At 47.0% G+C, this 25417-nt stretch overlaps 1 protein-coding gene across 2 annotated transcripts in view; it reads right to left on the reverse strand.

Annotated features, from left to right (window-relative positions):
• ITGB5 (integrin subunit beta 5) overlaps positions 1-25417 on the reverse strand; it is a 106027-nt gene that overhangs the window by 57974 nt on the left and 22636 nt on the right. For both annotated transcript variants that reach the window (XM_087439727.1, XM_004424508.3), the window contains exons 4-5: positions 20268-20517; positions 12272-12440 (exon numbers count right to left, since the gene is read on the reverse strand). In XM_087439727.1, coding sequence (XP_087295853.1) covers positions 12272-12440; positions 20268-20517 — 419 coding nt within the window. The remainder of the gene's footprint in view (positions 1-12271; positions 12441-20267; positions 20518-25417) is intronic.

Here is a 25417-nt window from a genome sequence, read left to right on the forward strand (position 1 = left end):
CTGGTCAAATCTGCATCAAATTCACCAGAAGGTTTGTTTCAGCCTTCAAACTCCCAGTTCCCACACTCACTCAGGAGGTGACCTCCCACACTCGTCATCAAGAGACACAGGTAACAGGATGTGCCTCCTCGTCTGTTCCCAGTGGCTCAGGGTCTGGTTCCACAGCCCTAGGATGCCTCTCGTCATAAATAAATGGGCATCCTCTTGGCCTCTCCTCTGATCTCACTGTCCCAAAGGAAGGAGGGCTCCTCCCTCTGAGGAAATACAGCCCCAAATCCCACCCCCTTTGGAGAATTTGTTCCATCAGTCTCTCCTCTGGTTCCTTTCCATGTGCCTAAAAATATGCTTGTGACCCACTTACAATACCCCTTCTTTTGACCCAGCTACTCCAATCTCTCATCACTTGTCTCTCTCTCTTTAAGACTGGCACACTTATTGCCTCTATCTCCTCCCCTCAGTTCCCTACAATCTGACCTCTCCACGTGATCCCACTCTCTCTCTATCAGGCAGCAGTTCTGTCCCCGTCTCCCTCCCTCACACACACACAGTGGTTCTCTGATCTAGCTGCACTTGACGGTCCTCTAGGGAGCTTTAAAAATACTGATGCCCAGAGGTTCTGATGTAACTGGGCTGACCTGCAGCCCAGCCACCGGGGTTTTTAAAGCTCCCCAGGTGAGTCTAATGTGCAGCCAAGGTTGAGAACCTTGAGCTGAAATTCTGTTATCAATCCCATGGCCACCCTCAGGCCTCACTCTTATGGCCTGACCAGGGCCTCCTTCCTTGACCTTGGCTTCTGGGACACTGCACCGTCCAGCTCCCCCCTGCTCCTCTGGCTGCTTTCTGACTCCACCTCCTCTCCCAGCAGTTGAATGAGGTCGAAGGTAACACTCTCCCCTGTGGAGACTAACCCAAGTTCATGCCTTGCTTGGACGATTCACAAATCAGATCCCTCACTTAATCTCTTTCCTGAGTTTTACTTCCAGGTCTGCACCAAAAGCCAAACGTGTCCACTGTCACCTGGAACTCAACTTACCTAAAGTTGCTGCACCATCTTCCCCCCAAACCAAGTGCTACGTTTCCCCATTTCTGACAATGGGACCATCAAACGCCTTGTCTAGAAACCTTGGAATTATTTTCTTCATCGTATTTCTCTGGTCCCCCAACAGCATCCATCCAGTCCCAAACTGTCAATTCTCTGTTATAGTCTATTGCCATGACCTGTTTTGAGCCAGAGCTTCCGGACAATGCTACACATTTCACCTTTCCCTTCCTAAACACACTCTGGGTGAGCAGGCAAAGCCTGAGGCCCACCTCTCTCCTGGCCACCAGCCTGCATTCTGCCCCTGGGGTGATGTGTTCTGTGACCCACATTTACTCCAGGCATTCCAGGCGAGCCAGATCTGGGGGTAGGTGACTATGCGCTGTGAAAAGCAGCCATCCATAGACTCTGGACGCAAGTGTCAGGACTAATGAGTGGCGGGGGGAGCCGTCACAAGCCCAGAATCTCTGATTCCATCCAGGTCCCTGAAGGCAAACCCTCTAGTTCTGCGGGGACCAACCAGCCCAAATAGGGCTGGGGCCAGAGATGACTTTCTCAGAGTGGAAACTCAGTGGAGGATTTGCCCAAACTCTGCTCTGTCTTGGAAAGAAGCAGAGATCTGGAGCTGAGGGAAGAGAGGAAGGGGCGCAGGGCCTGAGGCCAGAATCAGAGTGCCACACCCGGGACATACTCAGCACTCAAGGAAGAATGAGCGAGTGGACACATCAACGAAATCGGGGCTGGGCACCAAAACCTCCCCGCTAATATCTACAAGTCTTCAGCCACATCACTCACAATTCCACCAACTATTTACTATGTTTTGGAATCTAACAAACAGCTTCTTTTAAACATATAAATATGGGAAGCATTAAGCGGCTATCTTAAGTGAAAACTCATTTAATCAAATCACCTGCCATGTGCTGAGACCTGAGAAAAGTAATGGGAATTATGGAAAGGGTGGCAGCAGGGCCACAGGATCATCTGATACACGATGCTGGGCCGGGGGGGGCGGGGTGGTAGGGCAGTGAGTGGGATGGTCACTGGAGGACCTGGGTAGCCAGGCCTGGAAGTTGTCCAGGGGATCTGGGACTCTGAAATGGCAGAGAGGGAGCAGTAGTTCATGAAAGGGGGAGCAGGATGGAGATGGAACACCAGGCCTTCCAGTGTTTGAGAAAATAAATACCAGTTGGCTCTTCCCAAGAGTGAAAATAGACTTGCAGGCTTGTTTACCTCTAATCTCCAGCCCCGGAAAGCATGGGGCCGGGGGAGAGAGAAACAAGGGCTAGGGAGCAGAGGACATGGTTTCTCTGTTTGAGGACATGAGCCTCCAGCCTGTGGGGCAATTTGGTCTCTGGGGTTGGAAGGAGTCAATGGCTGCAAGTCTGAAAAATGAGGAAAGTCACTCAAAGAACCTAGAACAGGCTTCCATCCTCTCCTGCACACCTCCAGTCTGTCCCTGGGTCCCCTTGAACAGCTGCCCCAACCTACCTGGATTTTTACACATGTGGTAAGGTAGCTCCATGGGGAAGACATCGGGAGCCAGGGAAAGCTTTTCTGGGCACCAGCTCAAAGTAAGCCACATTTGGCACACAAACGAGTGAGCATGGTAGAGTTCATGTCCCCGGTGGCCACGCATAAATGCAGCTTAGAGAGTGCACAGCTGAGAACCACAGAAGACAGGCTGGCAGGGGCTACCACAGAACAAAAGCCCCAGAGGGTTATGGGGCAAAAAGTCGACTGCGAGGAAATGTGTAGCACCTGGAGTTTGGAAGGAACCCTAGAGATGGTCTCATCCAAGCGCCACCCAGAGCATGGATCTTTTGTCTGGCACTCCCACACACACTCACTGCCACATCTGGCAGTGTGCTCCACTGCTGAGCAGAGATCTTTGTTAGAAAAGTCTTCCTTACCTTGACCTTAAACCTGCTTCCCTGTGGCTAACTTAGTATATCCCCTGGAACAGCCAGAGGAGTCTACTCCCTCTTCTATAATGACATCTGAGGTCAGGCAACACACTCCTCCCCGTGGTGTCTCTCCTCCTGGTTAACCTTTAACCACCCCTCACAGGACATGGGTTCCACACCCGACACCACCCACTCACCCCCATCTGCTGTGTCGCTATCAACGTCTGTCTGAAACACAGTCCCCGGAGGCAGATGCAGTTCCCTGGATGTGGTCTGACCACAGAGGAAAATGGCCGGGACTGCAGCCTGCAGGCCCCGGACTGTACGTCCTGTGTTTGGCAGATGAATCTTCCAACAGTCCCATGTTAAGCCTGTGGGTCCCCAGATCCATTTCATAGTGACTTGCTTACACACAGGGACCACGGCAGAGCGTGACAAGTGAGAGAGGCAGGCTCAAGGACGCCTCTGTGGGAGAGCACAGGGAAGGCCTGGAATGCCGATTCCTGGAAATCTGAGAAAAGCTGATGTCCCACTCAGCTGCCTTAGAAAACAGAGGTGGATGTCTGCCTGATGTGGGCTGGCTTGCTCATCTTGGCTTGCTTGTTTGGGACAACGCTCATAACACTCTCTGGTAAACAGTGTTCAAACACAGGGGAGGCCTAGAATCAAGATGCCATCCAGGGAGCAGTTGCAGCGAGGACAGAAACACTAGCTTTAAATGACTGGGTTTTCTGGTCTCAAGGTCAATCTGTCTAATTAAAATGAATGGTCACCCAAACGAAGGAGTCCCCAGCTAGGTATCAACACAGCCCATGGGCCACAGTCGTCACTGAAGAGTCACCAGCCACACGGTCCCTCACTGCTGAAAAGGACCCACCATCTGAACAAGTGGCCATAGCACTGTCTCTGAGAGCTGAAGAGCAGAACCAAGGGTTCTGAGACGCCCCGAATTATGAATGAGAAGGCAGATATCAGAGTTCCCATTTCACAGATAGGGAAGCCAAGGGCAAAGATAAGCATGCTCCACGGGCTGGGCTCCATCAGTGCACCGGCCTTGGAACGGTACCAGTGGTCTCCCTAGAACATCCCGAGGGCTGTCAGAGCCATGTTGTAACTGTTTCTGATAAACAGGAAACCCTCGGTTCCAGAGAACACAGCAAGGGCAGCTGTCTTCCCCTGGGACTGACTCAGTCCCGCTCCACCATTGGCAAACTGGGTCACGTGGCAGATTGTACTGGCTCCTCAGACGAGGACTTTGCTCTCTTTGGAAGCATACCTCTCCCACTTCTCTGCTCCCGTGTGACCACAAAAGACGGCAGGCACTCTAGTGTCAAGGTGAAGAACCCCAGCTTTGGAGGCAGGCGGGTGTTCAGTCCCATCTCTGGCCCTGTCATTTCTAGCTCTAAGACCTTCGAGAAGTTACTCAATCTTTCTAGGATTGTGTCCTCATTGAAAGCGGGCAGTAAAACCACTTTCAACGGATTAAATAAAATAAGCTCTGTGAAGTGCTTGGCATAGAGCCTGGCTCTCACAAAGCATTCAGCCAATGGTAATCAATAACATCACCAGCATCCGAGCCTCAGGGAAAACACAGGGAGGCAAAGAGACCAAGGGTGACCCCTTGAAGGAGAAGACTGTGACTCAACCACTGGGTCCTAAGAGGCCAGGTCTTCCCTAGAGTCTGTACACTCCACTGGTACCTGAGGTTGTTGTACAGGCATCTGTCTTCCAAGCTGTGTGATGCTCACGGGGACAGGAGCTATGGCTCATTCATCTATGCATCCCTCACAGCACCTAACAGGGCATCTTGCACATAACAAGTACTCAACAAATTTTCAAAAGTCATAACGAAACACTCTGTACATTAACCTTTCAGGCAAGCACTGAGAGAGAGGACAGGTTTGGAGAGGAAATGAGGAGGGAAAGGGGGCTGGCCTGACCAGCCAGTGGGCGGACCTCATAGCAGACCTGAGCTTGGGGCCTAACGAGTCTGAATTCCAACACATGTAGGGAAAAACAAGGTTAGAGTCTGTGATTGGCTTCCTCAATCATGTTGGCATTCAAGCCTATTTCTGTCGCTTTATAACAATAAACATGTTCTCATTAGTAGTTTGTTTTTCCTACTTCCACCCATATTTTGCAATGAAAATTCTTTTTAAAAAATCTTCTGTGGTTCAACTTAAGGAGGGCAAAAGTGTAGTGTTTCTTTCCTTGGGGAAAAGAAATCTCAGCCTGTGACTCAGGATTTAGACATTCACCTCGAGCCCAAGCCCAACAACGTGCAGTAGAACACGTCTGATGTGGACTCTACGGAGGGTCCAACCTGAACTGAAGAAGAGAAACATTTGGAAAGTACAAGGCTGAACCATATGAGTTTTCTATTTTTGTAGGAGAAACTAACAATAGTCAAATACCAAATATCGTTGATAGTCAAATATCAATAATTTCATTTGGTTCCATCTAATGTTTACAAACAGGTTGTTTATTTACTTTCTGGTGGATCTGGAAGCTCAAATCCCCGAGGACCGGGACTTTTCCTCATCTTTAGTTTTCTCCACCATACTCGCCACTAAGCACTTATTGGGCACTCAGTGAGTACTTACTGAGTGGGAAAGTACTGCCAAGTAACAGTACCTCTGCTTCTGCTTTAGTGGACATGTGTGAAGCACCGTAAATGATGTGGAGGTGCCCGGAATAATGGGAGGGTGGACAGGCTTGGAGCCAGGTAGACCTGAAGGTTTCTGAACTTTAGAAGCATAGAGGGATCTGTGAGAACAAAGCCTCTGTTTGTTCACCAAACGTTTAAGGCGGACCTGTTACATGCCAGTGCTGGGGAAATAAAGTGGTGAAGAGACAGACACGGTCCCTGCCATCAGGGAGCTTTCTGTCTCAAAGGGGAGGCAGACATCACTCAAGGAGTGGCCCAAATATAACTAAAACGGTAATTGGAGGAGATGTGACCAAGGGCCTGGTGCCCGGGGACTCTGACCTCATCAGGAGGCTCAATCAGGGAAGGTTTCCCTGACACACAGACAAGTAAGCGGAGGTCCGAAGCATAAGTAGGCAGAGATTAGACATTAAAAGAAAAGCAGGTTCAGGGGGAAGAAGGGAGGGACGAAGAGGCAGAGCACAGAGGATTTTCAGGGCAGTGAAATGACTCTGTATGATCCAACAGTGGTGGATACACATCATTAGACATTTGTCCAAACCTACAGAATGCACAACACTGAGAGGGAACCCCAATATAAACTACGGACTTTGGGCGATGATGTGTCAATGTTGGTTCATCAATTCTAAAACACATACCACTCTGGTGTGGGATGCTGATGGTGGGGGAAGCTGTGTGTGTGGGGGCAGGGGGTATATGGGAACTCTGTGTACTTTCTGCTTGATTTTGCTGTGAACCTAAAACTGCTCTTAAAAATATTAAGTCTATTAACAATAAAAAAGAAAAGAAAGGAAGGAATACAGGCGAGGAGTATTCCAAGCAGAGGAAACGGCATGTGCAAAGGGCCTCACACGAGTCAGAGAACAGTGACTCTGGTCACTATGGCTGGGGTGAAGGGCAGAGGCTGGGGAAGGCAGTGCCAGAAGAGCCCAGGAATAAATCCTGTCTCTACTCCTCTTTGTTAAATGGACATCTAAAGCAGAAAGGAGCCCATAACTTGAAATGAAAAACTGACGTTCCCGCCAGGTCCAAAAATATAGCCTCAGTCATGGAAGGGGCCTCCTAACTTTCCAGGGATGGTTCCTCCCTGCCATCATCAGCCAAGGCAGCCAAGGTGTGCAGACACCGTCGAAGAAGGTGAGACACTTTACGCTGGAGGATAAAAAGAGACGCAAACTCTCACTGTGCCCTGTTGAGAATTCTGAGTTGTAATTCAGACTGTTCTCAGCCCTCGCATCAGGGCCAGCAGCTGTCCGTGGGCAGTGAGGCCCACAGCACAGCTCACGGGCTAGAGGCAGAACAAGGAAACATCAGCTAAGGGACCCAAACAGTCAAGTGACTCAAAAGTGCATATTAAACCACAACCATTTGCAAAACAGAAAGCCAAGGAGAGCCTTCACCGCCTCCGACAAAAATGCGGCACGGGCCTGGGCGGAGGGCTGCATACCTGCACGCACGGACCCCACGGCTTCCGTGGGCTGCAGGGAAACTCAATATCTTTGTGGTGTTTCATGAACACTGAATCGGAGGAAGAGCAAGCAGGTTGGGGTTGGAACAAGCCCCAGAAACCATGGTGTGTGGCAGAAGCAGCTCACATATGCTGAGACAGATAATCCAGGCAGCGAGAAGACAGACCACGTGGGAGAGTCCCTTCAGGGGACACCAAGGCGTCAGGAGTGGCTGCCTTCCTCCAGGAAAGAAAGGCAATTCCTACGTTTCTCAACTTATGCTTGGAAAAACAACACAAGTCTGAGGTCTAAAAGAAATCAGGCAACAAGTCAAAAGAAACCAAATCAACTCTGCGGGAGGCTGGGAGAGGGGAGGGCGCAGAGTGGAAGCTTGTCAGAGCTGCGCCTGCCTCGGGAACTGGGAATTCCCCACCCTCTCCTGGTATCTGTAGCAGCCCCTCCCTGGCCGAGGCTCAAGCCTGAACCAGGAGAGACAAAAAAGCAAAATCAAGGGCTCTAAGCTGTGACAAGTCCTTTGTGAAAAGTAGCACAGCTGGAGGGCACCTGGAGACCCCCCTCCAGTCCTCCTTCCTGAATTTTCCAGATGAGCATTCTGAGGCCCAGACAGGTTCAGCCAGCCTCCAGGGAGCCAGCTGGTAGCAGAAGACGCTGAGCTTGAGTCAGGACAACACGACCCTAAATCGAGCCCCCCTGGCTCTGCACTGCACTGTCGCTACTTCCCAAAGCGCCCAGGCACCAGGTGACAGCCAGGGCTCGGGCTTAGAATCCACCAGATCTGGTTCAAATCCTGGCTCTACCCCTTACTAATAATGAGTGTAATAAATCCCTGTGCGACTCAGTTTCCTCGTCTGTAAACTGGGGACAATCACCACCAATACCCTGAAGGACTGTTGTGAGAATCAGAGATAACATACACGAAACATCTGGAGCATGATGATGGTAGAGCAAGGGCAGCAATTACTTTGTTTCTAGAGGTCCACAGAATTTGCATTCCTGTAGAAAGTCTTGCTGAAGTGAAGCTGTCCCTCCAGCCCCTCTGGGGCTATGGTCTCCATTTTAGATTAGGATGCTCGCACCAGCAAAGAAAGAAAGGACACAGTCCATGCCAAGACTTCTCACTCAGCATGTGAACTTATTTTGTTTGCTTTGAGACTTACTCATCCACCTACTTCTGAGATGACATCCAATGCTAAAAATTTAACACACAATGCAAAATTAGAGAATCTAGATTAAACCAGAAAGTCTGTCTGAAGAATAAGGCGGATAGATGCTAGGGCGCTAGAAGCTGAGGCCAAAAGGGGAAGGCGCTGGGTTGCACAGACCTTATTTTCTGTCTGACCAGAGACAGTGGCCCAACCCTGTGCGGCCAGGATGTACCCAGCCAAGCTCAAATTTGCAGGTAACTTTTTTAACCTGGGAGCCATGAAGAACAGCCAAGTGGTGACTGGGAACGTGGAACAGAGCTCCGGGACCCTCCTCCCCTGTGTTCCCAGGCTGAGGACCCTCCCTGTTTGGGGAGAATAGGAAACAGCCATAGTTCCAGTCTGAACGACTTATCACACTTCCACCTTTACAATTTCAGAATAAATAACTTAGAGTCAACTTCTAGAAAGTCTTGGGAGAGCAATAAAAAACAATGGGGAAACTATTATTCTGACCAAGAAAAAGTATAAACAGGTTCAGGAATACGTTTCTAAGATAAGAAATTAAGGGCAGTGGCATTCCCTCATTCCAACCCAGCCAGGTGCAGCGCATTAGAAAAAATGCCCACGTTGATGACAGAGGCATCCTTAGCTGCGGACACCATTAAATGGCCTCTCACAGCAATGCAACCTGCTGGAGGGAAAGGCAGCAACTCAAAACGTCCACTTGTAGAAGCAGGGTCCTTATCCTAAACAGAATCCTAAATAAAAACAGACAGTTTCCTTCTTTTTTGCAAAGAACAGCTGTCCAAGAAATATAAAGTGGGCCACAGAGGTGGGATTTAAGGTCAGTCATGCGCGCATTCCATACGCCTCTGTCCATCCCAGAGAAATCAGGATGAGAATAAAACCAGAACAAAGAGCCTCCTGTAGGCTCTGAGATGAGCCTGTTATCAGCTCCATCCCCAAGGGCCCGGGGTCAGAGGAAGCCCAGCATGTGCACTGCTGGAGGACAGCCCAGCCAGCCTCGGCCTTTCTGAGACTCATCTCCAAATGCAGAGATTACAGGCCTGCCAGCTCTGTCACATTCAGTTTGCAGGATTAAGTGGAAGGGCCTTTAATCTGGGCAAATCAGGAGGAGGCAGAAAACTCAGTAAACAAAGTAAGGAATGCTTAGGACTTTAAAAACCCATTAAAATTAAAAATCTAATTATCATTACAAATCTAAATATCATTGAAACAAATGTATCCTATTTGGGATTTGCTTCAAATAATGGGAGACAAAGTGGTTAGGAATACAAATGAAACAAGATTGGCCATGAGTTGTTAACTGTTACAGACAGACAAGGGGTACATGGGGTTTAATTTCACTATTCTCTCTACTTTTGTATGTTTGAAATGTTTCATTATAAATTTAAAAAATCATACATAATCACCGTGGAAATTTAGGTTAAAAACATTGGTCTGCGTATTTCTAATCGCTTCCATATTTTTCTTTCTTTTGTTTGCAAAATAGGATCAGATGTCTATACTGTTTCATCACTTGCTTTCTGTTCCTCTCTTAATTTATCTTAAGTACTATTCAAGTCCTTAAATATTCTTTAAGGGTATGGTTGTTGTACAGTCTTTCATCAAAACGTAGGCTGTAATCTACTTCCAATATTTGGCTACTATAAGTAAGGCTGTGGTGAACCAGGAAAGATGACATTTGTTATAAATAGGTGATTTCAAGAAAGAAAGAAATTGCTTAATATGTACCCAAAAAAACCGACAGCACAAAGGAAAAGAAATGGTGAAGAGAGAAGCTGGTGGCTCACAGACTACAAATTCCAAGCAATTATTAACTTCCCAGGTGCCCCCTACTGCAAAGGCCATGATGGGGAATAACAGAAAATGTCAACAGACATAAAACTAAAAAACATGCTCATTAAGTGCCTCTCAGCCAACAATAATTCACACACCAGGTTCAGGCAATGAGTTTAAGACATCTGCCAGCATCTCCTCTGAAATGCTCAAGTCTTGAAATACTGTTTTCAAAGAGAAGAATATTTCCTGGGTCTGGCATGGCATAGGAAGGTTCTGTAGGCACAAGAGTGGATCAAATGGCTTCTCAAAGACCATTGTGTATCAGGCATTCAATCACATTGTTTCAATTATCTAATTAAACACAATTAATAAAACTGGATATTTCTTAGGCCTATTACTAGGTTCCTTCCCCTAAGTCTTAAAGATAATTCCCTTCCTCCCTAAAAAATCCACAAAATTCTCAACATGGGGAGATGAAAGGGATCCTATACTTTCCCTGCACTATTTGTCCCTGCCAAGCAGTGGATTTGGCAGAATGTCTGTGAAGACAACACCTCATACAATCAATGTCTGAATTCCAGTCAAAAATATAATTTTTCTTTCTGAAGAAAATCCATAAGCTGTCTATTTTGTAACACATTTGAAAGATTCAGAGCCGAACACATCCTAGCTGTGCTCGATCTGGCTTTCCTGGACGGCTACAAAGCATCAGCAGCCTCTGAATCAAACTGTCTGGCTCTGGCCAGCAGCTGGGAAGGGGCCGCTCTGCAGCCATCCTGGATAGGGGGCACTGTGAGGCCTTCCTCTCCAGGGGTGGCCCCAAGGATGCAGCAAATGACCCGCAGAACCACACTGGGACCAAGAAGAGGACTGCAGGAGACTGCCCTGCTTTCTTTCCATTTTTCCTTCCCCTTATCCTTCTCTGTCTACCATGTCAATTTGTTATTTCAGAAAGGACAACTGTGGCTCTCTTATCATCCTGTCAAGGATTGCATGGAGGAAAAATGAGTCTTTGACACAGTGAACATAGGCTCTCTGAGGTCAGAAACTATGTCAGGGGGCCGGCCCCATGGCTTAGCGGTTAAGTGCACGCGCTCCGCTACTGGCGGCCCAGGTTCGGATCCCGGGTGCACACCGATGCACCGCTTGTCTGGCCACGCTGAGGTGGCGTCCCACATATAGCAACCAGAAGGATGTGCAACTATGACACATACAACTATCTACTGGGGCTTTGGGGAGAAAAAAAGGAAAAAAAGAGGAGGAGGATTGGCAATAGATGTTAGCTCAGGGCTGGTCTTCCTCACAAAAAAAAAAAAAAAACCTCAAAGAATTAATCAGAAAAAAAAAAAAAGAAACTATGTCAGTGGACAATTAAGTGCTAAGCACTTAGTAAATGAATAGCAGCTGCAGGGTATGCAGCCTCTCCAATTGAGTCGTAACCTCCTACTCCAGCCCTCCCCCAAACATGAGAGTCCCAACCACCACCCTATTGCTGAGCCCGCCTACATTTTCAAGAAAGCATTACCAATTATACATGCCCTAGGATGACCACTACGGAAAAATTTTAAAAGTATGTGTTGAGATAGCAAATTCAAGAGTGATGTTTATTTTTATCTTTTGTTGTTGTTATTGAGTTGTTTTGACAGTAGAAAATTATTTTAAGAATAAGTTATTACCAACATTCCATTTATATATTTTGCTGAGATTAGAACCGCTCAAAGCATGAGTTCATTTCTGACCTAAGTCTACATCCTCCCTCTGGCTTCATATATTACAGAAAAGCTGAAGAAAAACAAACAAATAAAAATGCCACCAAAGATGACGTGCAACTCTTTTTCAGCTGGATTGCGCAATAGAGCAATATTTACGGTTTACCAAGAAAGCTCTACAAGTTGCTATGCATATGGCTTGACCTTTACTTTCTTCCCCCGAAAAGAAGTAAAAGAGCCAAATGTATAAACACAGAACAGCTGTCTTCCAGCAGAGACAGTATCCCACTGCACAGAGCCACACCCTGACACAGAGACACACACCAGCCCCGATCCATCCCTGAGCTCCAGCTGACTTGACTGCTGTAGATTCCCCAAGGGTCCACTGAGCTCACCCTCTGATGTAAGAGTGGACAGGAGCCACATGCTAGGGTGGCTTAAAATCCACCACCTCCTGCAGGCAGTGCCAACGCCCACACTGATGCTCTCTCTCCTGACCTCCCACCCAGGGACAGGGCCAGAAAGGAAAATTACCTTGCAGACAGCTGCCTGGAGTACTGCGTCAAAGCCCCCCTCGGGGGCATCACGGTTCCGGGACACCCTCTGTTTCCGAACTTCCTCGTTGAAGCTGTCGACTCTGTCTGTGAGAGGCAGCAGATGGCGGAACCCAAAGGAGGGGACGCAGTTGGGGAATAACTTGTAACTGGAGAGAAAGAAGAGAAGAGTCTCTTGTCCATCATTGTCTCTAAATCTTCAACAACCAAGTACTCTGTGCACCAGTGAATATTTACCCAGCACCTACTGTGTGCCCCTGGGACAGGCACAGTGGGGAGATCAAAGAGAAATAACACAGTCCCTACTCTCCAAACATCAAGCCCTTAACTGCAGACGAGACAGCATATACCAGGTTGTAAGTGAATGGAATGGACAAATGGTTCCAAGGAAGTAGTGATGATGGTGGGCTACTGCGGTCAGAGGAAGACACCATGGAGGAGTCCTGACTCAGGCCTTGAAAGATGCGAGGAACCAGTGGTATGGGCACCGCAGGCCAGGCAGCGCTGAGAGGAAGGCTCTTCCGGGCTGAGGAAGGTGGGCAATGTTGAGTGATGGCGATGTAAGCTGAGTTACTCCATGAAACCAGCTTCTCACATCAACTCTGCTGCTGCCATGTGACAAAGGATCACATAACCCCTTCACGTTGGCCCCCTCAGAGACCACCAGGATGTGCTGGCACATGAGCAAAAGCTAAATGGAACACAGATGAAATGTTCTTTCTGCTTCTTCATTCATTTATAAGTATGCAGTGATACACTATCAGCTCTCCTAGATGCAACAGAAATCATTTAGAAACTAACCATCCTCAAACAGATAATTAAATCTGGAAATCCGGAAAGAGGGAAGTACTGCGTCTCAATAGTAGGTTAATGCCAGGCTTTTCACCCGAAACACTTGGCAATCTCAACTTCAGTCTGCAGTAGAGATCTCAAGTGGTCCATTCCTGGAGGAGTTAGAGCCCAATTACAGTTGTAGGAGTTTCACCTTGAGGTATAGCTCATGAAACAGAGAGAGGCCTTACATTGTTTCACAAATGGGTTCACTATGTAAAAGGGGAAAGGGAAAGGCATCCTGACCAGAGAGAAGAGCAGGTACAAAAGCCCTGTGGCAGGAGGGAGCATGGAGAGCCCAAGGAAGAGGAAGGCCAGGGAGGCTGCAGTGCAGGGAGTAAGGGCAAGGATGGGCTAAGAGGAGGCTGGGAAAGCACGCTGGACCAGACTGTGCCAGTCTGTGGCCATGTTAAGGAAGCCTCTCTTTCAAAACAAAAGATGAAAAGTGAATAATCCAATTCAAGCCCTGTGCATGGGAAGGGAAACAGGCTTAGCAACTGCTAGGAGGATCCTGCCTAACTGTTGCTAAGAAGCGCCCGCCAGGGCAGGTCTGCACAGGTTCCCCTGGCTTTCTAAGAGGCCATTCCACTCTCCTTCGGGGCCTACAGTGCCTGCTCCATCCACCAGTCACTCACAACAAGCCGGCTCTGGAGAGAGTCAGCCCCACTGCGGTCACAGCCATGGCTCTCTCGGGACAGGGGGCAGCAGCTAGAGAAACTTGCCTTTCCTTTGTTTTGCTCCCTCCTCCTTCCCCTAAAACCTTCCCCTGCCCCTTGTGCTTGGACAGGTCAGACTCTTGCACACCCTCGGGCCACCCCAAATTTTCATTCGCCTCTCATTTTGCCATAGAGTGAAAGGTCGTGGAAATTGCATTCCCAGCTGGAAGGAGGAACTGAGCTGAGGTCCCATCTGATAAATGGATGGCCCAGGAGGAAGTGAATGTTCTCCAACTCTCACTTCCCTCTGTCTCATCCTCCAAGCGCCTACACCCTTGGTGTAGGGTGCTGTTCTGCTCCATGATTTAGGACTTTAGGTTTGTGTTTATTGTCACGGTTGATCAGGTTGGTTGAGGAAAGGGAGGAGAACAGAATAGTAATTGTCATTCAATGAGAAAACCAGAAAAGCTGTGAAAAGCTAAGCTAAACTAGCTTACTATTTTTTTACCTCTTCCCTTTTGCTCCTGGAAACAGCAATAAGTAGATATATTTTTACTGTGGAGAATTATTATTAAATAATCAGGAACTAGAAAATGTGTTTGCCAGAGAGAAGCCTTCATTACAGAGAATTTTCTATAATCAAATTAGAGTCATCTCTTAGTCAGAGGAAAACAGCTTTGTCACACAGACCCTGTTGAATGTCTCCACAGTCACTGGAATACGATGTCACCTGTGACTAGTTATTTAATTTAACCCCTGGAAGAGCTGTCTGAGTGACCCGGAGATCTGAGTGTTTGGGGGTCTCATGCCAGGAAACCGTCTCACCCCCACCCTACGTCTGCATCATAGGGCACATGTTTAGGGCCATGCACAGGGAATTACTAAATTAAGGACTATGAACAGGAAGATAAATAAAACATATATGCTGGATTAAAGAGCCTGGGGGAACACGTGTGTATAAAAAGTTAATCCAATTTGAAGACACTAGATCTAGGCGAATCCAGAAAACAATGCTTCAGGACAATATTGTGGATTATGGACCTGACACGGAAAAAGCTCCCCTCTTACTCTAAACATAGAACTGCTGGATAAAATGTAATTAGAAAAATTTTAATTTCTAGCCAAGACTGGCAGTTAGCAGGGAATCCCAGGTGTCAGAAATGAAGAGGAAACCAGTCAACAAATGAATGGACCTAAGAGACTAGCTGGGGAGTGAGCAGAAGCTCATGGGGAAGATAAGAGCCCCTGCTGTGACAGGACCCAACAGAGGTCCTGAGGGCTTGAGGCAGGATTCTAACAGGGATGAGTGATGAGCCTCAGACCTGTGCCTCACCAAGCACTGGAACAGGGCTCTCTGCACAAAGCCGAGCACTACAAAGAGCTGCTCCGTCACTAAAATCAAAAACAGAAAAATTCCAGCCACTGGCCTGGGCGAGAAGCAAGGAAGATCCACTCTGGGTCAAGAGCAAGATAATCACCCATAAAAAGTGTAACTCCAGGCCTGAACAAGTCAGAATTCACTACTTCTATGGTGAAGGGACCCCCAGCTGAGAAATGAACAGGAAAACTAGTCCTAGTGAAACCTGGAGGACGATGGCAGCAATCAACATGAACCCCCCGCTGCAGGGATGCCAACAACCCGGGGCCCGGGACGCTCTGACGAAAACAGCCTCTGACAGAGAGGAGCTAATGGAAAAGTAATAGACCCGAGAGAAACAAACCACCATGAAGGATCTGCAGCTCAAGAAGCAGAGACAATGGAATGATGTGAAGTACTTTACAACAAGGATATTAAAAACATTCAAGGAGAGGAAGGAACAGATACCAAAGACCAGAATAGAATATTATTAGGGGAGAAAAAAGTCATAAGGCTCTGAAAAAAAAATAGTATGAGAAACAGAAACATGAAAAAGAACCAAATAAAAAATACAATCACTGAAATTCACAAATGAAACTTCAACGTATGAATTAAACAACTGAAGAACAAAATGGTAAACTGGAAGAAATTTCTTATTATGCAGCTAAGGGAAAGAAAGAAAGAGGTAGAAATTATGGGAGAAAAATTAAGAAACATGAAGTTTAGAATGAGAAGTTCCAACACACACCCAGTAGTGTTAGAAAGAAAACAGAGAGTGAGAGAGAGGATGCAAAAGTGTCTGAGAATAATGTCTGAGAATTTTCAAGAATAAAGATGTATTCTCAGGTTAAACAAGCAGACCAAGTTCCGAAAAATGGAAATAAAAGAAAATCCAACCTAGACACATTGGAATGCAAACCATTATAGAACATGAAAAGCACAGGAAAGTATTGAAAGCCACCAGAGAAAAGGAAAACCATTAGATGAACAGCAGACTTATCAGCCACAAGATGTGCCAGAAGACAGTAAAATCATACCTTCAAGGTGATGAAGGAGTACAATGACCTCTTGGAATAAATACACAAAGGATAAGAAAAAATATAAAGGAAGGATGAAATGCATTATCTCACTTGCAAAGATTTTTACACATCTATTTCCCTTTTTGTGTGAGGTGAGAACAGTTAAGATCTACTCTCTCTTAACACTTTCAAGTATATAAGTACACACTTCAAGTATAGTATGGTTAACTATCGTCACCATGCTGTACATTAGATCTCCAGAACGTATTCATCTTATAAGCAGAAGTTTGTACCCTTTGACCAACATCTCCCCATTTCCCCCACCCATCCCCCAACCCCTGGCAACCACCACTCTACTCTGTTTCTATGAGTTCAGCTTTTTTAGATTCCACATATAAACGACACATGACTGGTATTTCAACAACAGCCCAATACCTCTAACAAAAGAAAAAGTATTCAGAAACAGAAATAGCATGCCAGATTAATCCTTCAAATCCTGTATCGGTGACTATCATGTGACTCTTCTCAGTGACGTTCTTCCTATTACTCAGAACAGCAGTTAAACATTTCTTTAATCTGATGATTAAATTATTTTGTCTTTTTTCTTCTTATGGCAGCCCTGGTACTACTTACTTCAATTCTGGCATTTCTGGTGCATTCTAAGAGGGGAAGGGGTGAGTCTAGGATTTTGATCCTTTGACAGAAACACCTGGAATAGAAGGTGGAGGGATAACCCTCAGGAAATCCCCATGAGAAACTGGCTCTCTTTTCTCTGAGATGTCCTGCACAGGTGGTGAAGTCATTCCTCCTGGCTCCTCCATCCCCCAAAACTTCCCGGGGGCTGCTGCCCCCACCACCACGGAGGAGAAAAACCTAACTGAAGGTGCCATGGGAGTTTGAGAAGAACCCTATGATTTTCCTCCCCATATTAGCTGAAGGAAAAGAATAGACAAGGATCAGAGACAATGTCTACTGAGCTAGGCACGGAAGGCAAACCAATGAAGCAGCCCAGCTGTGAGACAGGAGGGAGTGGTAGGGACTGTGGCAGCCAAGCAACAAGTGGTGCAAGCCCAGCTTTACCAGATCCCCCAGCGTTTCAAGAAAATCTAGAAATTCTGGTTATTCCTGGTTAAATCTTCTGTTTTTTAAATGTTGGCAACTAATTCACAGTGCCATTAAAACTGAGACAGGCAAACAAAGCACTGGTACAGGCTGGACCAGGCACAGGAACAGCCAGATTACACCCCCAACTTATGCTGTTCTCCCTCAAGAGCAGTGGGGAGTCTTCCAGGACACCCAGGACGCTGCACACATTCCACTGCCTGGATGTGGGCAGATGAGTCTCAGCCTGCTCACTGAGCCATACAGGGACTCTCTGATGGTTGCCTAGCTGAGAGAAGAGAGATCTGCATAACTTAGACCTGATGTTTCCTTCAAAACTCCCATTCTTCACTGGATTTCCTGTCTTACAAGTAGCTATCAGTGTGCCTTGCACTCACTGTCAAGACTTTTCCCGTCTGCAATTGGTTCTGCCTTCTCGGGCTTGGAGAAGGAGCTGTGAATAAGTACTGTGTAACAACCTTGAGTATTCAAATGCTGAGTGCCCAGAGCAGGTCCTTCATCCTCTGACAGCTTCCAATGTAGTCTCACAGAGAGTGGATGGTCCAGGGAAGAATGAAAGTGGAGACACACCCTGTCTGTCTGGAGACAGGGCCCAAGCAGAGGTCAGAGGTGAAAAGCAGCAGATAGAATCACTATTCCAGATGAACTGAAAAAAGTTTTAAGATGCTGTTACTCCTGGTAAGTAGCAGGACTCCAACCATAGGACATTTGGCACTGAGACTCAGCTGAAAAGGGCCTTGGAGACAGGATCAAAGTAATAATAATGCCAGCGGCCACCTGTGGCCAGGAGGAAGCTAAAACCAGCAAATGATGACACCTCGTGCCTCTTCATGGTTTGGGAACTTAGAATCTCATTTGTTTTTTTTTTTTTTTATGTTCCCCCCCCTCCCAAAGCTCCAGTAGATAGTTGTACGTCATAGTTGCACATCCTTCTAGTTGCTGTATGTGGGACACGGCCTCAGCATGGCTGGAGAAGCAGTGCATCAGTGCGCACCCGGGATCCGAACCTGGACCGCCAGTAGCGAAGCGCGTGCACTTAACTGCCAAGCCACGGGGCCGGCCCCATTTGTATTTAAAACTTTTTCTTATCTTCTTGTTTTTTCCACCATTATGTCAGTTCCCAACCCCTGGGGAAAGTCTAATTTAGTTTCTAGGAAAGTGTACAGAAGGATCAGGAAAAATTCAGAAGAACATATACCACCAGCATAAATACCACCTCACCCCAACCACCCAGCCCAACCCAGAGCTGGGAGCTGTTGAGTCTGCCAAAGATGAGTTGGAGGTTAGACAGGCTCAGGGGCCTAAGACCAGCTTCCCCTCAGGCACAGCCAAAGATACAAGAATCGAAAACGACATCACAAGATAGATGGAGCCTGGATGCCTGAGTCACTACTTAAAGGAGAGCTGCCACAGAAAGTGGCTCAACCCTCATCAGATCTTGTACAAGCAAGAAATAAACTTTCACTGTGTTAAGCCACGGAGATCTGGGGATTGTCCGTTACTGCAGTATAGTGTAACATTACCCTTAGGCAAGTGCCTAGAGGGTCGGGGTGGTTTTGGAATGGGTATTATTACTCAGACTCAGATAAGGCATCTGTGTTGAAGTGTGACTTGCATGGGGAAAAAATAAGCACTATATTAACGGAAATGCAGACTCTGGAAGTAGCTTGTCTGGATTCATATCCCAAGTCCACCCCTTACTATCTGTGTAATCTTGGGGAAGTTATTTATACTCAGCCTCCATTTCCTCAAATTTAAAATATGGCTCACATCTACCTTAGAGACCTCAAAAGACTACTATGAGATTTACATGAGACAATCCATATAAAGTATTTAGTATGCAGCCTGACGCTTAGTAAGAACTTAAGTCTTAGCTGTTCCTTATCTAGTGACTATTTTGGGGCCTTACATCCCCAAAGCCTAACTAAAGTTGAATGTGGAGATGAGGTAACAAAAAGTTGGAAGTTATCACTCACTGCGGTCACATTGCATAATTCTGACATTTAAAGGAATACTTGAACTAGAAAAGAAACAAACCAACCTCGTAGAGGTTGTGTTAGAGGAGTTGGAGGATGTGACCCTCCAGCCCGCATGCAAATACACCATGGCAGAGACTTATCCACCAGTCTCGTTTCCTCTTCTTTCTCGGCACAGCTCAACTAGTTTCCAGCCTCCTTGCCAGAAGCCAGTTCTGTAGAATAGAATGTAGCAGCAGAAGTGGTGAAGGCCACTCAGTCCCAGCCCATAAGATCCTCCTATGAGTGATCCTCCAGGCATGATGGCCTTAGAAGCCACATGTGGAAGATGGAGCACAGGATGAATGGAGCCTGGGTCCCTGAGTCACTGCTTGGAGGAGAGGTGATCAGGAGACCCATTTGCACTTAAGTGAGCAGGAAACCAACTTCCATCAACTTGGAGCCATTACATACTTCTAGATTTGTTTGTTGCAGCAGTTAGAATCTCCTGTTCTCTAATAATTTGTCAAATACTATCTAATTCAAATATTTGACATATGTTGAAAAAAGAAATCATACCCTTAAAACACAGGGTTTTCATTTTGTTTTGTCAAGGTAAGTTACAGTTATTTACATAAACAACAGGAACAGACGTTGAATTCACTTATCACAAGCACCTCAGTCACTCTAAACAACAGGAAAGTTTCCATTTTTCTGCCTGCTCCCTCCCTGATCACCCGAATCCATCACTTCCTGAGAAAATTCTCTAAAATCTATTAATGTAGAAAACAGTGCTGTGTCCAGCAAGCAGAAAAACAAATAGCTGTGATCATTACATCTTTATGTAACTTTGTGTCAGTTCATTTCCTCAACATAGGGGCAGGATAGAACTAGGTCACTGTTAACCAAATTAAACACCTAAACCTGGTTCCCTCTCCTAAATATGCCGTGTCTAGTCCTTTCTTTGGGCTAAGTTTTCCTGCTACTCCATTCCCCCACCCTTAAATACCCAAGAGAAGGACAGCTGGTCACTTACCCAATGCACGGATTGGTCTGGTACCTCGGCGCTGTGTAGGAGAAGGGAGAGATGTTCTTGTCTACAAAAGAGCCGAACCCCAAACGGAAGTTGCTGGTGAGCTTCCTCATCTCCTCAGCAAGCTTGGTGCCCAGGTTCCGGATGCTGTCCAAGTCATCCTTCATCGACAGGGAGAGGTCCATCAGGTAGTACAAATCCACAGGATAATCCTCCACCTGTCGAACCTGCAGCTGGAAGGTAGTCTTATCACCTGTGCCAACAGACAGGCCGTGCATGTTAGAGGTCATCCAACCTGCTGGGCCCTGAAGGGATGGATTTTGCTTTCAAAGCTGTCCATCTCCTATTTTTCTTTAGTGATTGTGGGTCTCTCAGAAGAAATATTTTTCTTGGAATTAGAGTGACTGAAGGGAATACAGATGGTGAGGATGAAGTTCTAGGTTCTCCTTATAAACACTTGGCTCAGCATTTTTAAGGAAATTCTTTAACAATCAGTCTCCTTAGTGTGTTCTGTTTTCTCAGCAAAAAGAACCCTTGGGTAATTGGTGGACAGTGAGCCAGACAATTCCATGGACACAAATTGGGTGAGAGCAGCCCACCAACCACACACCAACTTTAAAGAAAGGACCAGCCAAGATGGGAATGTGGCCAGGAGGAGACTGTAAAGGTGTGTGGAAAACAGAAAACAGGGAAGAAATTAACAGAAGAAGGCTACAGACATGAGTGAGGAAGAACTGAGGTGGGGAAGAGAGAGTACAAGGCAATGGAGGGTGGGGACACAAAGACAGTCACTTAAAATACTCCCAAAGGGCAAAAATATTTATGCTTGTATGATGTCACCTATTTCTATTTCCTTAGCCACTTACCAACAATAGTATTTTGTTCCTGGGCATATTTGACCTTTTGGGACATCATGGACACAAATCATTATCATCAGAAATTATATGTATAAATAACAAGAAGACAGATTCCAAATTTTAGCCCCATCAAAAAGAGAAAAAAAGAAAACACAAAAAGAAAAAAAAAAACTCCTAGATTTGTATATAAGCTACAAGAAAGAGAAAATAATTTGTGGTTCTACAAGAAGACAGTCAACAGAGAAAAGAGGCATTAATTCACAGAGGAAAAGAACAAAGAACAGCCTGTGTCTGGGAGGTGTGGCCTCAGCAATCTCGCACCCCACAGGGTTTACAGAGAGGCCCAAGGCAGCGCAATAACCGGAGGATTCAAGCCAGGATAATGATCCTAAATCATTTCAAAATCTCTAAAAACATGTCGTTGAGACCAACTTCAAGAAGCAAATCATACCAGGTAATTCTATCTGCCCTTGAGGTTATTAGCCTTTCAGAGGCACCAAGAGATGTCCTTGAACTCTTTGGGTAGAAGAAGCGTCAGCCCCCATTTGAAATCCGGACGTACCCTTTGTGTGTTCAGGGGGCAACAGCGAAGGTGGCCTCCCTCCTGCCCAAGGGGGCCCTGCCTGATCTGCCAGCAGTCACGTCTCAGAGAAGCCAATCTTTCACCTCAAGCTCACTAGCAGCAAGTTGAAGCCTTCTTGAACTTGCAGCACAGGGAACCCCATCCTCCGTCTCCCTCTCCTCCTCCCACCCCAAGACACAACACAGTTCATTAACCAGACCGTGAGGAATCAAATGACCAAAAGACTCTAGTCCAAGCTCCAGCTCTGTCCCTCAACACGGGGTGGGACCTAGGCCTCAATTTCCTTACATATAAAATGGAAATAATAACAACAACACAGCACTGATTAAGGCTGTGAAGCACTCATGTGGGAGAGAGGTGTTTTATGAGCAGCAAAGGCCTGCACAAACGAAGTATGATTATGATAATTGCTATTTGTGGCCCAAGTGACAGCGCGAGCCTGCTTCCCCTGACTTGTCTCTGCGTGTACTGTTCTGGCCGCCACAAGATTGATGGAGTTTGGGTTGCCTGTTGGTATGAGCCTATTTTTAAAAACCATCAGAGTCTGACTCAAACGGAGGAATGTTCGAGATTTCTTCCAGAATGAATTCTGGACTGCTGCGATGTCTGTCTCTGGTTCCCATCAGACAGACAGTGCAGATCCCTGCACAGGGCCCCTCCCTGGCTTATATGTCACATCACAGTGGGGGAGGGGCAGGAGGGAGGGAGACCTTGGGGGAGGGGAGACCCCCCCCTTGGCCTCTGCATGGGCAGACCATAGACCCCAAATGGACAGAGCCTGCAATCACGTTCCCTCTGTCCAACCCCAAGACCTCTCTGCAAGGTCTTCTGCATTTTCTGTCACCCATGCCCTTCCCCTCAAGTTCCCAGCTACAGCTTCATTTATCCGGAATCCACCTCCATCTTTTTGTGGATTATGAGTAACTAACAAAGGAGTACTTTAAGACCAGGAAACAGGGAACTAGCTTGGATTCAGGGAGGCCAGGAGGCACCCATGGGAGGGAAGTGGACACTAGCCTCGGAGAGCAGGAGCTGGGTTGGAATCCAGACCTTGTCACCAAGGACTCGAGACCTCAGGCTCCTATAAACCTGCTGCTCAGTTTCCGGATCAGTACAATGGGGAGGATGTATATAAACACCACACAAATGCTTCCACACAGGGAAAACTTCAGCCTCACCTCCCCAGAAAGTCAACTATTAAAGAGAGAGAAATAAAGACAGAGACAGAAAACTCTGCCAAAAACTTGAGTGTGAATGGCCACAGCCTTGGGCATTAAATTTAACTCCAAATTTTCCAGACATGAAGGCAAAAAGGCAAAGAGGGAAGCAAGATGTGCTACAGAGGTCTTTTTGTATGCTAAGAGGGTATCTAGTCTGAAGTGAGAAATCTCTTGGCATTAAATTCTAAGAGAAATTGATCACTAAACACATACATACACACACACTTGCATGCACCTCCCCCGAGGAAGGCTGCAAATGTTAAAAAGAAATATTTCTCTCTCAGTTTTCCAGGAAGGCAGGGGTGTAAGAAAAAGAGTAGTATCATTAATGTTCAGAATGAGGGTTTCTTGCTACCTCAACTATGTCTGATTTTAAATGCTACAAACTCCTCAGTGGCCTTGGCAATAACGCAATGTTCTGTCAGCAGATTTTGTGGGGACCGACATTCCTGGACCATTTCTCAGCACGCGTGCTAAGCATGGGAGTTAAGCCGCAGTGCACCAACTCCTAGACAGGGAGGCCTCCAGGGCTAGCCGACTGAAGGTGAGGCGTTGCTGCGTGTGAACTGCACTGTCTGCTGAGAGAAGGTCTGGGGCACGTCTTCCATCTTTGGGCACACTTCCAGAACCACACACACTTAGACACACTCCGACAATACATCCAGCCACGCAGTTCTGCACCACCTGAGACTTTAACCAGTCGCCACCTCCCTCGCGTCCAGCAAAGTGCAGAGCTCTTCTCGTCCGTGCGTGGGTGCTCGGTCTGCACCCTCTGGATGCACCAGCCCACAGGCCCTCCCTCCTCCTTCTCCACACAAGACCCCTCCAGGCTCATCTCCCTGTGTGGTTGCATCCCCTCTCTCCTGGGCCATTTCACATAACCCCCGCCTCAGGACCTGCAGCAGGATCAGAGAAACAGGACAAAGCAAACTCAAAAGAGAAGCTGATCGCCCCACACCTGTGGGGATGAGGCCACGCCTGCAAGCAGCCCCTCTCACGTCCTTCTGGTTTTTCTTGTTTCTAAAGCACCTGGCTCCACCTGTATTTTGCACAGAATTCCTGCCACTGCTCAGTTCATAAGTGTAGGCTCTCCCACCGTAGTCAAGTATCAACTAGCATTCCCCCTGAAATGTATTTTTAAAGCTTCCTTCTCTCTGCCTTGCCTTCAATCACAAGTGAAAAGTTAGCTTTATATACCAGATGACAAATATTTCTGGAGAGTGAAGGTAGAGAATTCCAGCAAGAACTTTGATTTTTAAGACTGATTTTTGTTCAAATGTAAAGACAGGGGCCGGCCCAGTGGCGCAAGCGGTTAAGTGCATGCACTCCACTGCGGCGGCCTGGGGTTCGGCGGTTCGGATCCCGGGCGCGCACTGACGCACTGCTTGGCAAGCCATGCTGTGGCGGCGTCCCATATAAAGTAGAGGAAGATGGGCATGGATGTTAGCCCAGGGCCAGTCTTCCCTCAGCAAAAAAAGAGGAGGATTGGCATCGGATGTTAGCTCAGGGCTGGTCTTCCTCACAAAAAAAAAAAAAAAAAAAGTAAAGACAACAGACTCTTGCCATCCCCAAATAAATGTAAGTAGTTTCTGATTCCCCGATTACCTTTCTAGGCTAGAAATGGAAAGAAAGAAGGCAAACATTAAAACCAGCTATATTATAAATGGACTACAGCTGGGCAGGGAAGCAGGGCCCAAGTGCACACGTGACAAGACTATCATCTAGCTCTCCTGTTCAGTGCAGCAGTCAGTAATTAGTATCCTAGAACAAAGAATCGCCTCACTGATCTGGAATAAGGCCACTGTGCTACACCACACCCCACTCCCCACCTCAGCATTCTGACTCTTGACAGATGGAACCAAGGAATGAACCATCTGAAGACGTGGTTGGCCTCTACAGCATCTGCCCCCAAGTGTTAGGGCTCAGCATTCCTAGTTAACTTCAAAATAACCTTGTCTTAGTCGCTTCAGGCTTCTATAACAAGTACCATAGAGTGGGTGGTCAAGCAACAGAGATTGATTTCTCACAGTTGTGAAGGCTGGAAGTCCACGATCAGGGGGCCAGCAGGGTCAGGCTCTGGGGAAGGCCCTCTAGTGGGTGGCAGACTGCCGACTTCTTGGTGTGTCCTCACGTGACAGGAGGGTCAAGGGAGCCCTTCAGGGTCTTTATTATTATTATTATTATTATTATTATTATTATTATAGCACTAATTTCATTCATGAGTGTTCCATGCTCATGACCTAATCACTTCTTAAAGGCCCCCCCCAATACCATCACATTGGGGGTTAGGATTTCAACATGTGAATGCTGGGGAACACATTCAGTCTAGAGCAAACCCCTTATCCACCCATCATCAAGTCTTTTTAGGTGTGTGCATTGTCAGTCTGAGAAGCAGAAGCAATACGTAAATCAGGGAACTGGCACCTCCAAAGTAGAAGGTGGGAGAGAGGGGAGGAGCAGCATGGATAGGGGCCGGCAGGAAACCCATATCAA

The sequence above is a fragment of the Ceratotherium simum genome, chromosome 15, assembly GCF_057802395.1.
Source record: "Ceratotherium simum simum isolate JZ-2026a chromosome 15, ASM5780239v1, whole genome shotgun sequence".
NCBI classification, from domain to species: Eukaryota; Metazoa; Chordata; class Mammalia; order Perissodactyla; family Rhinocerotidae; genus Ceratotherium; species Ceratotherium simum.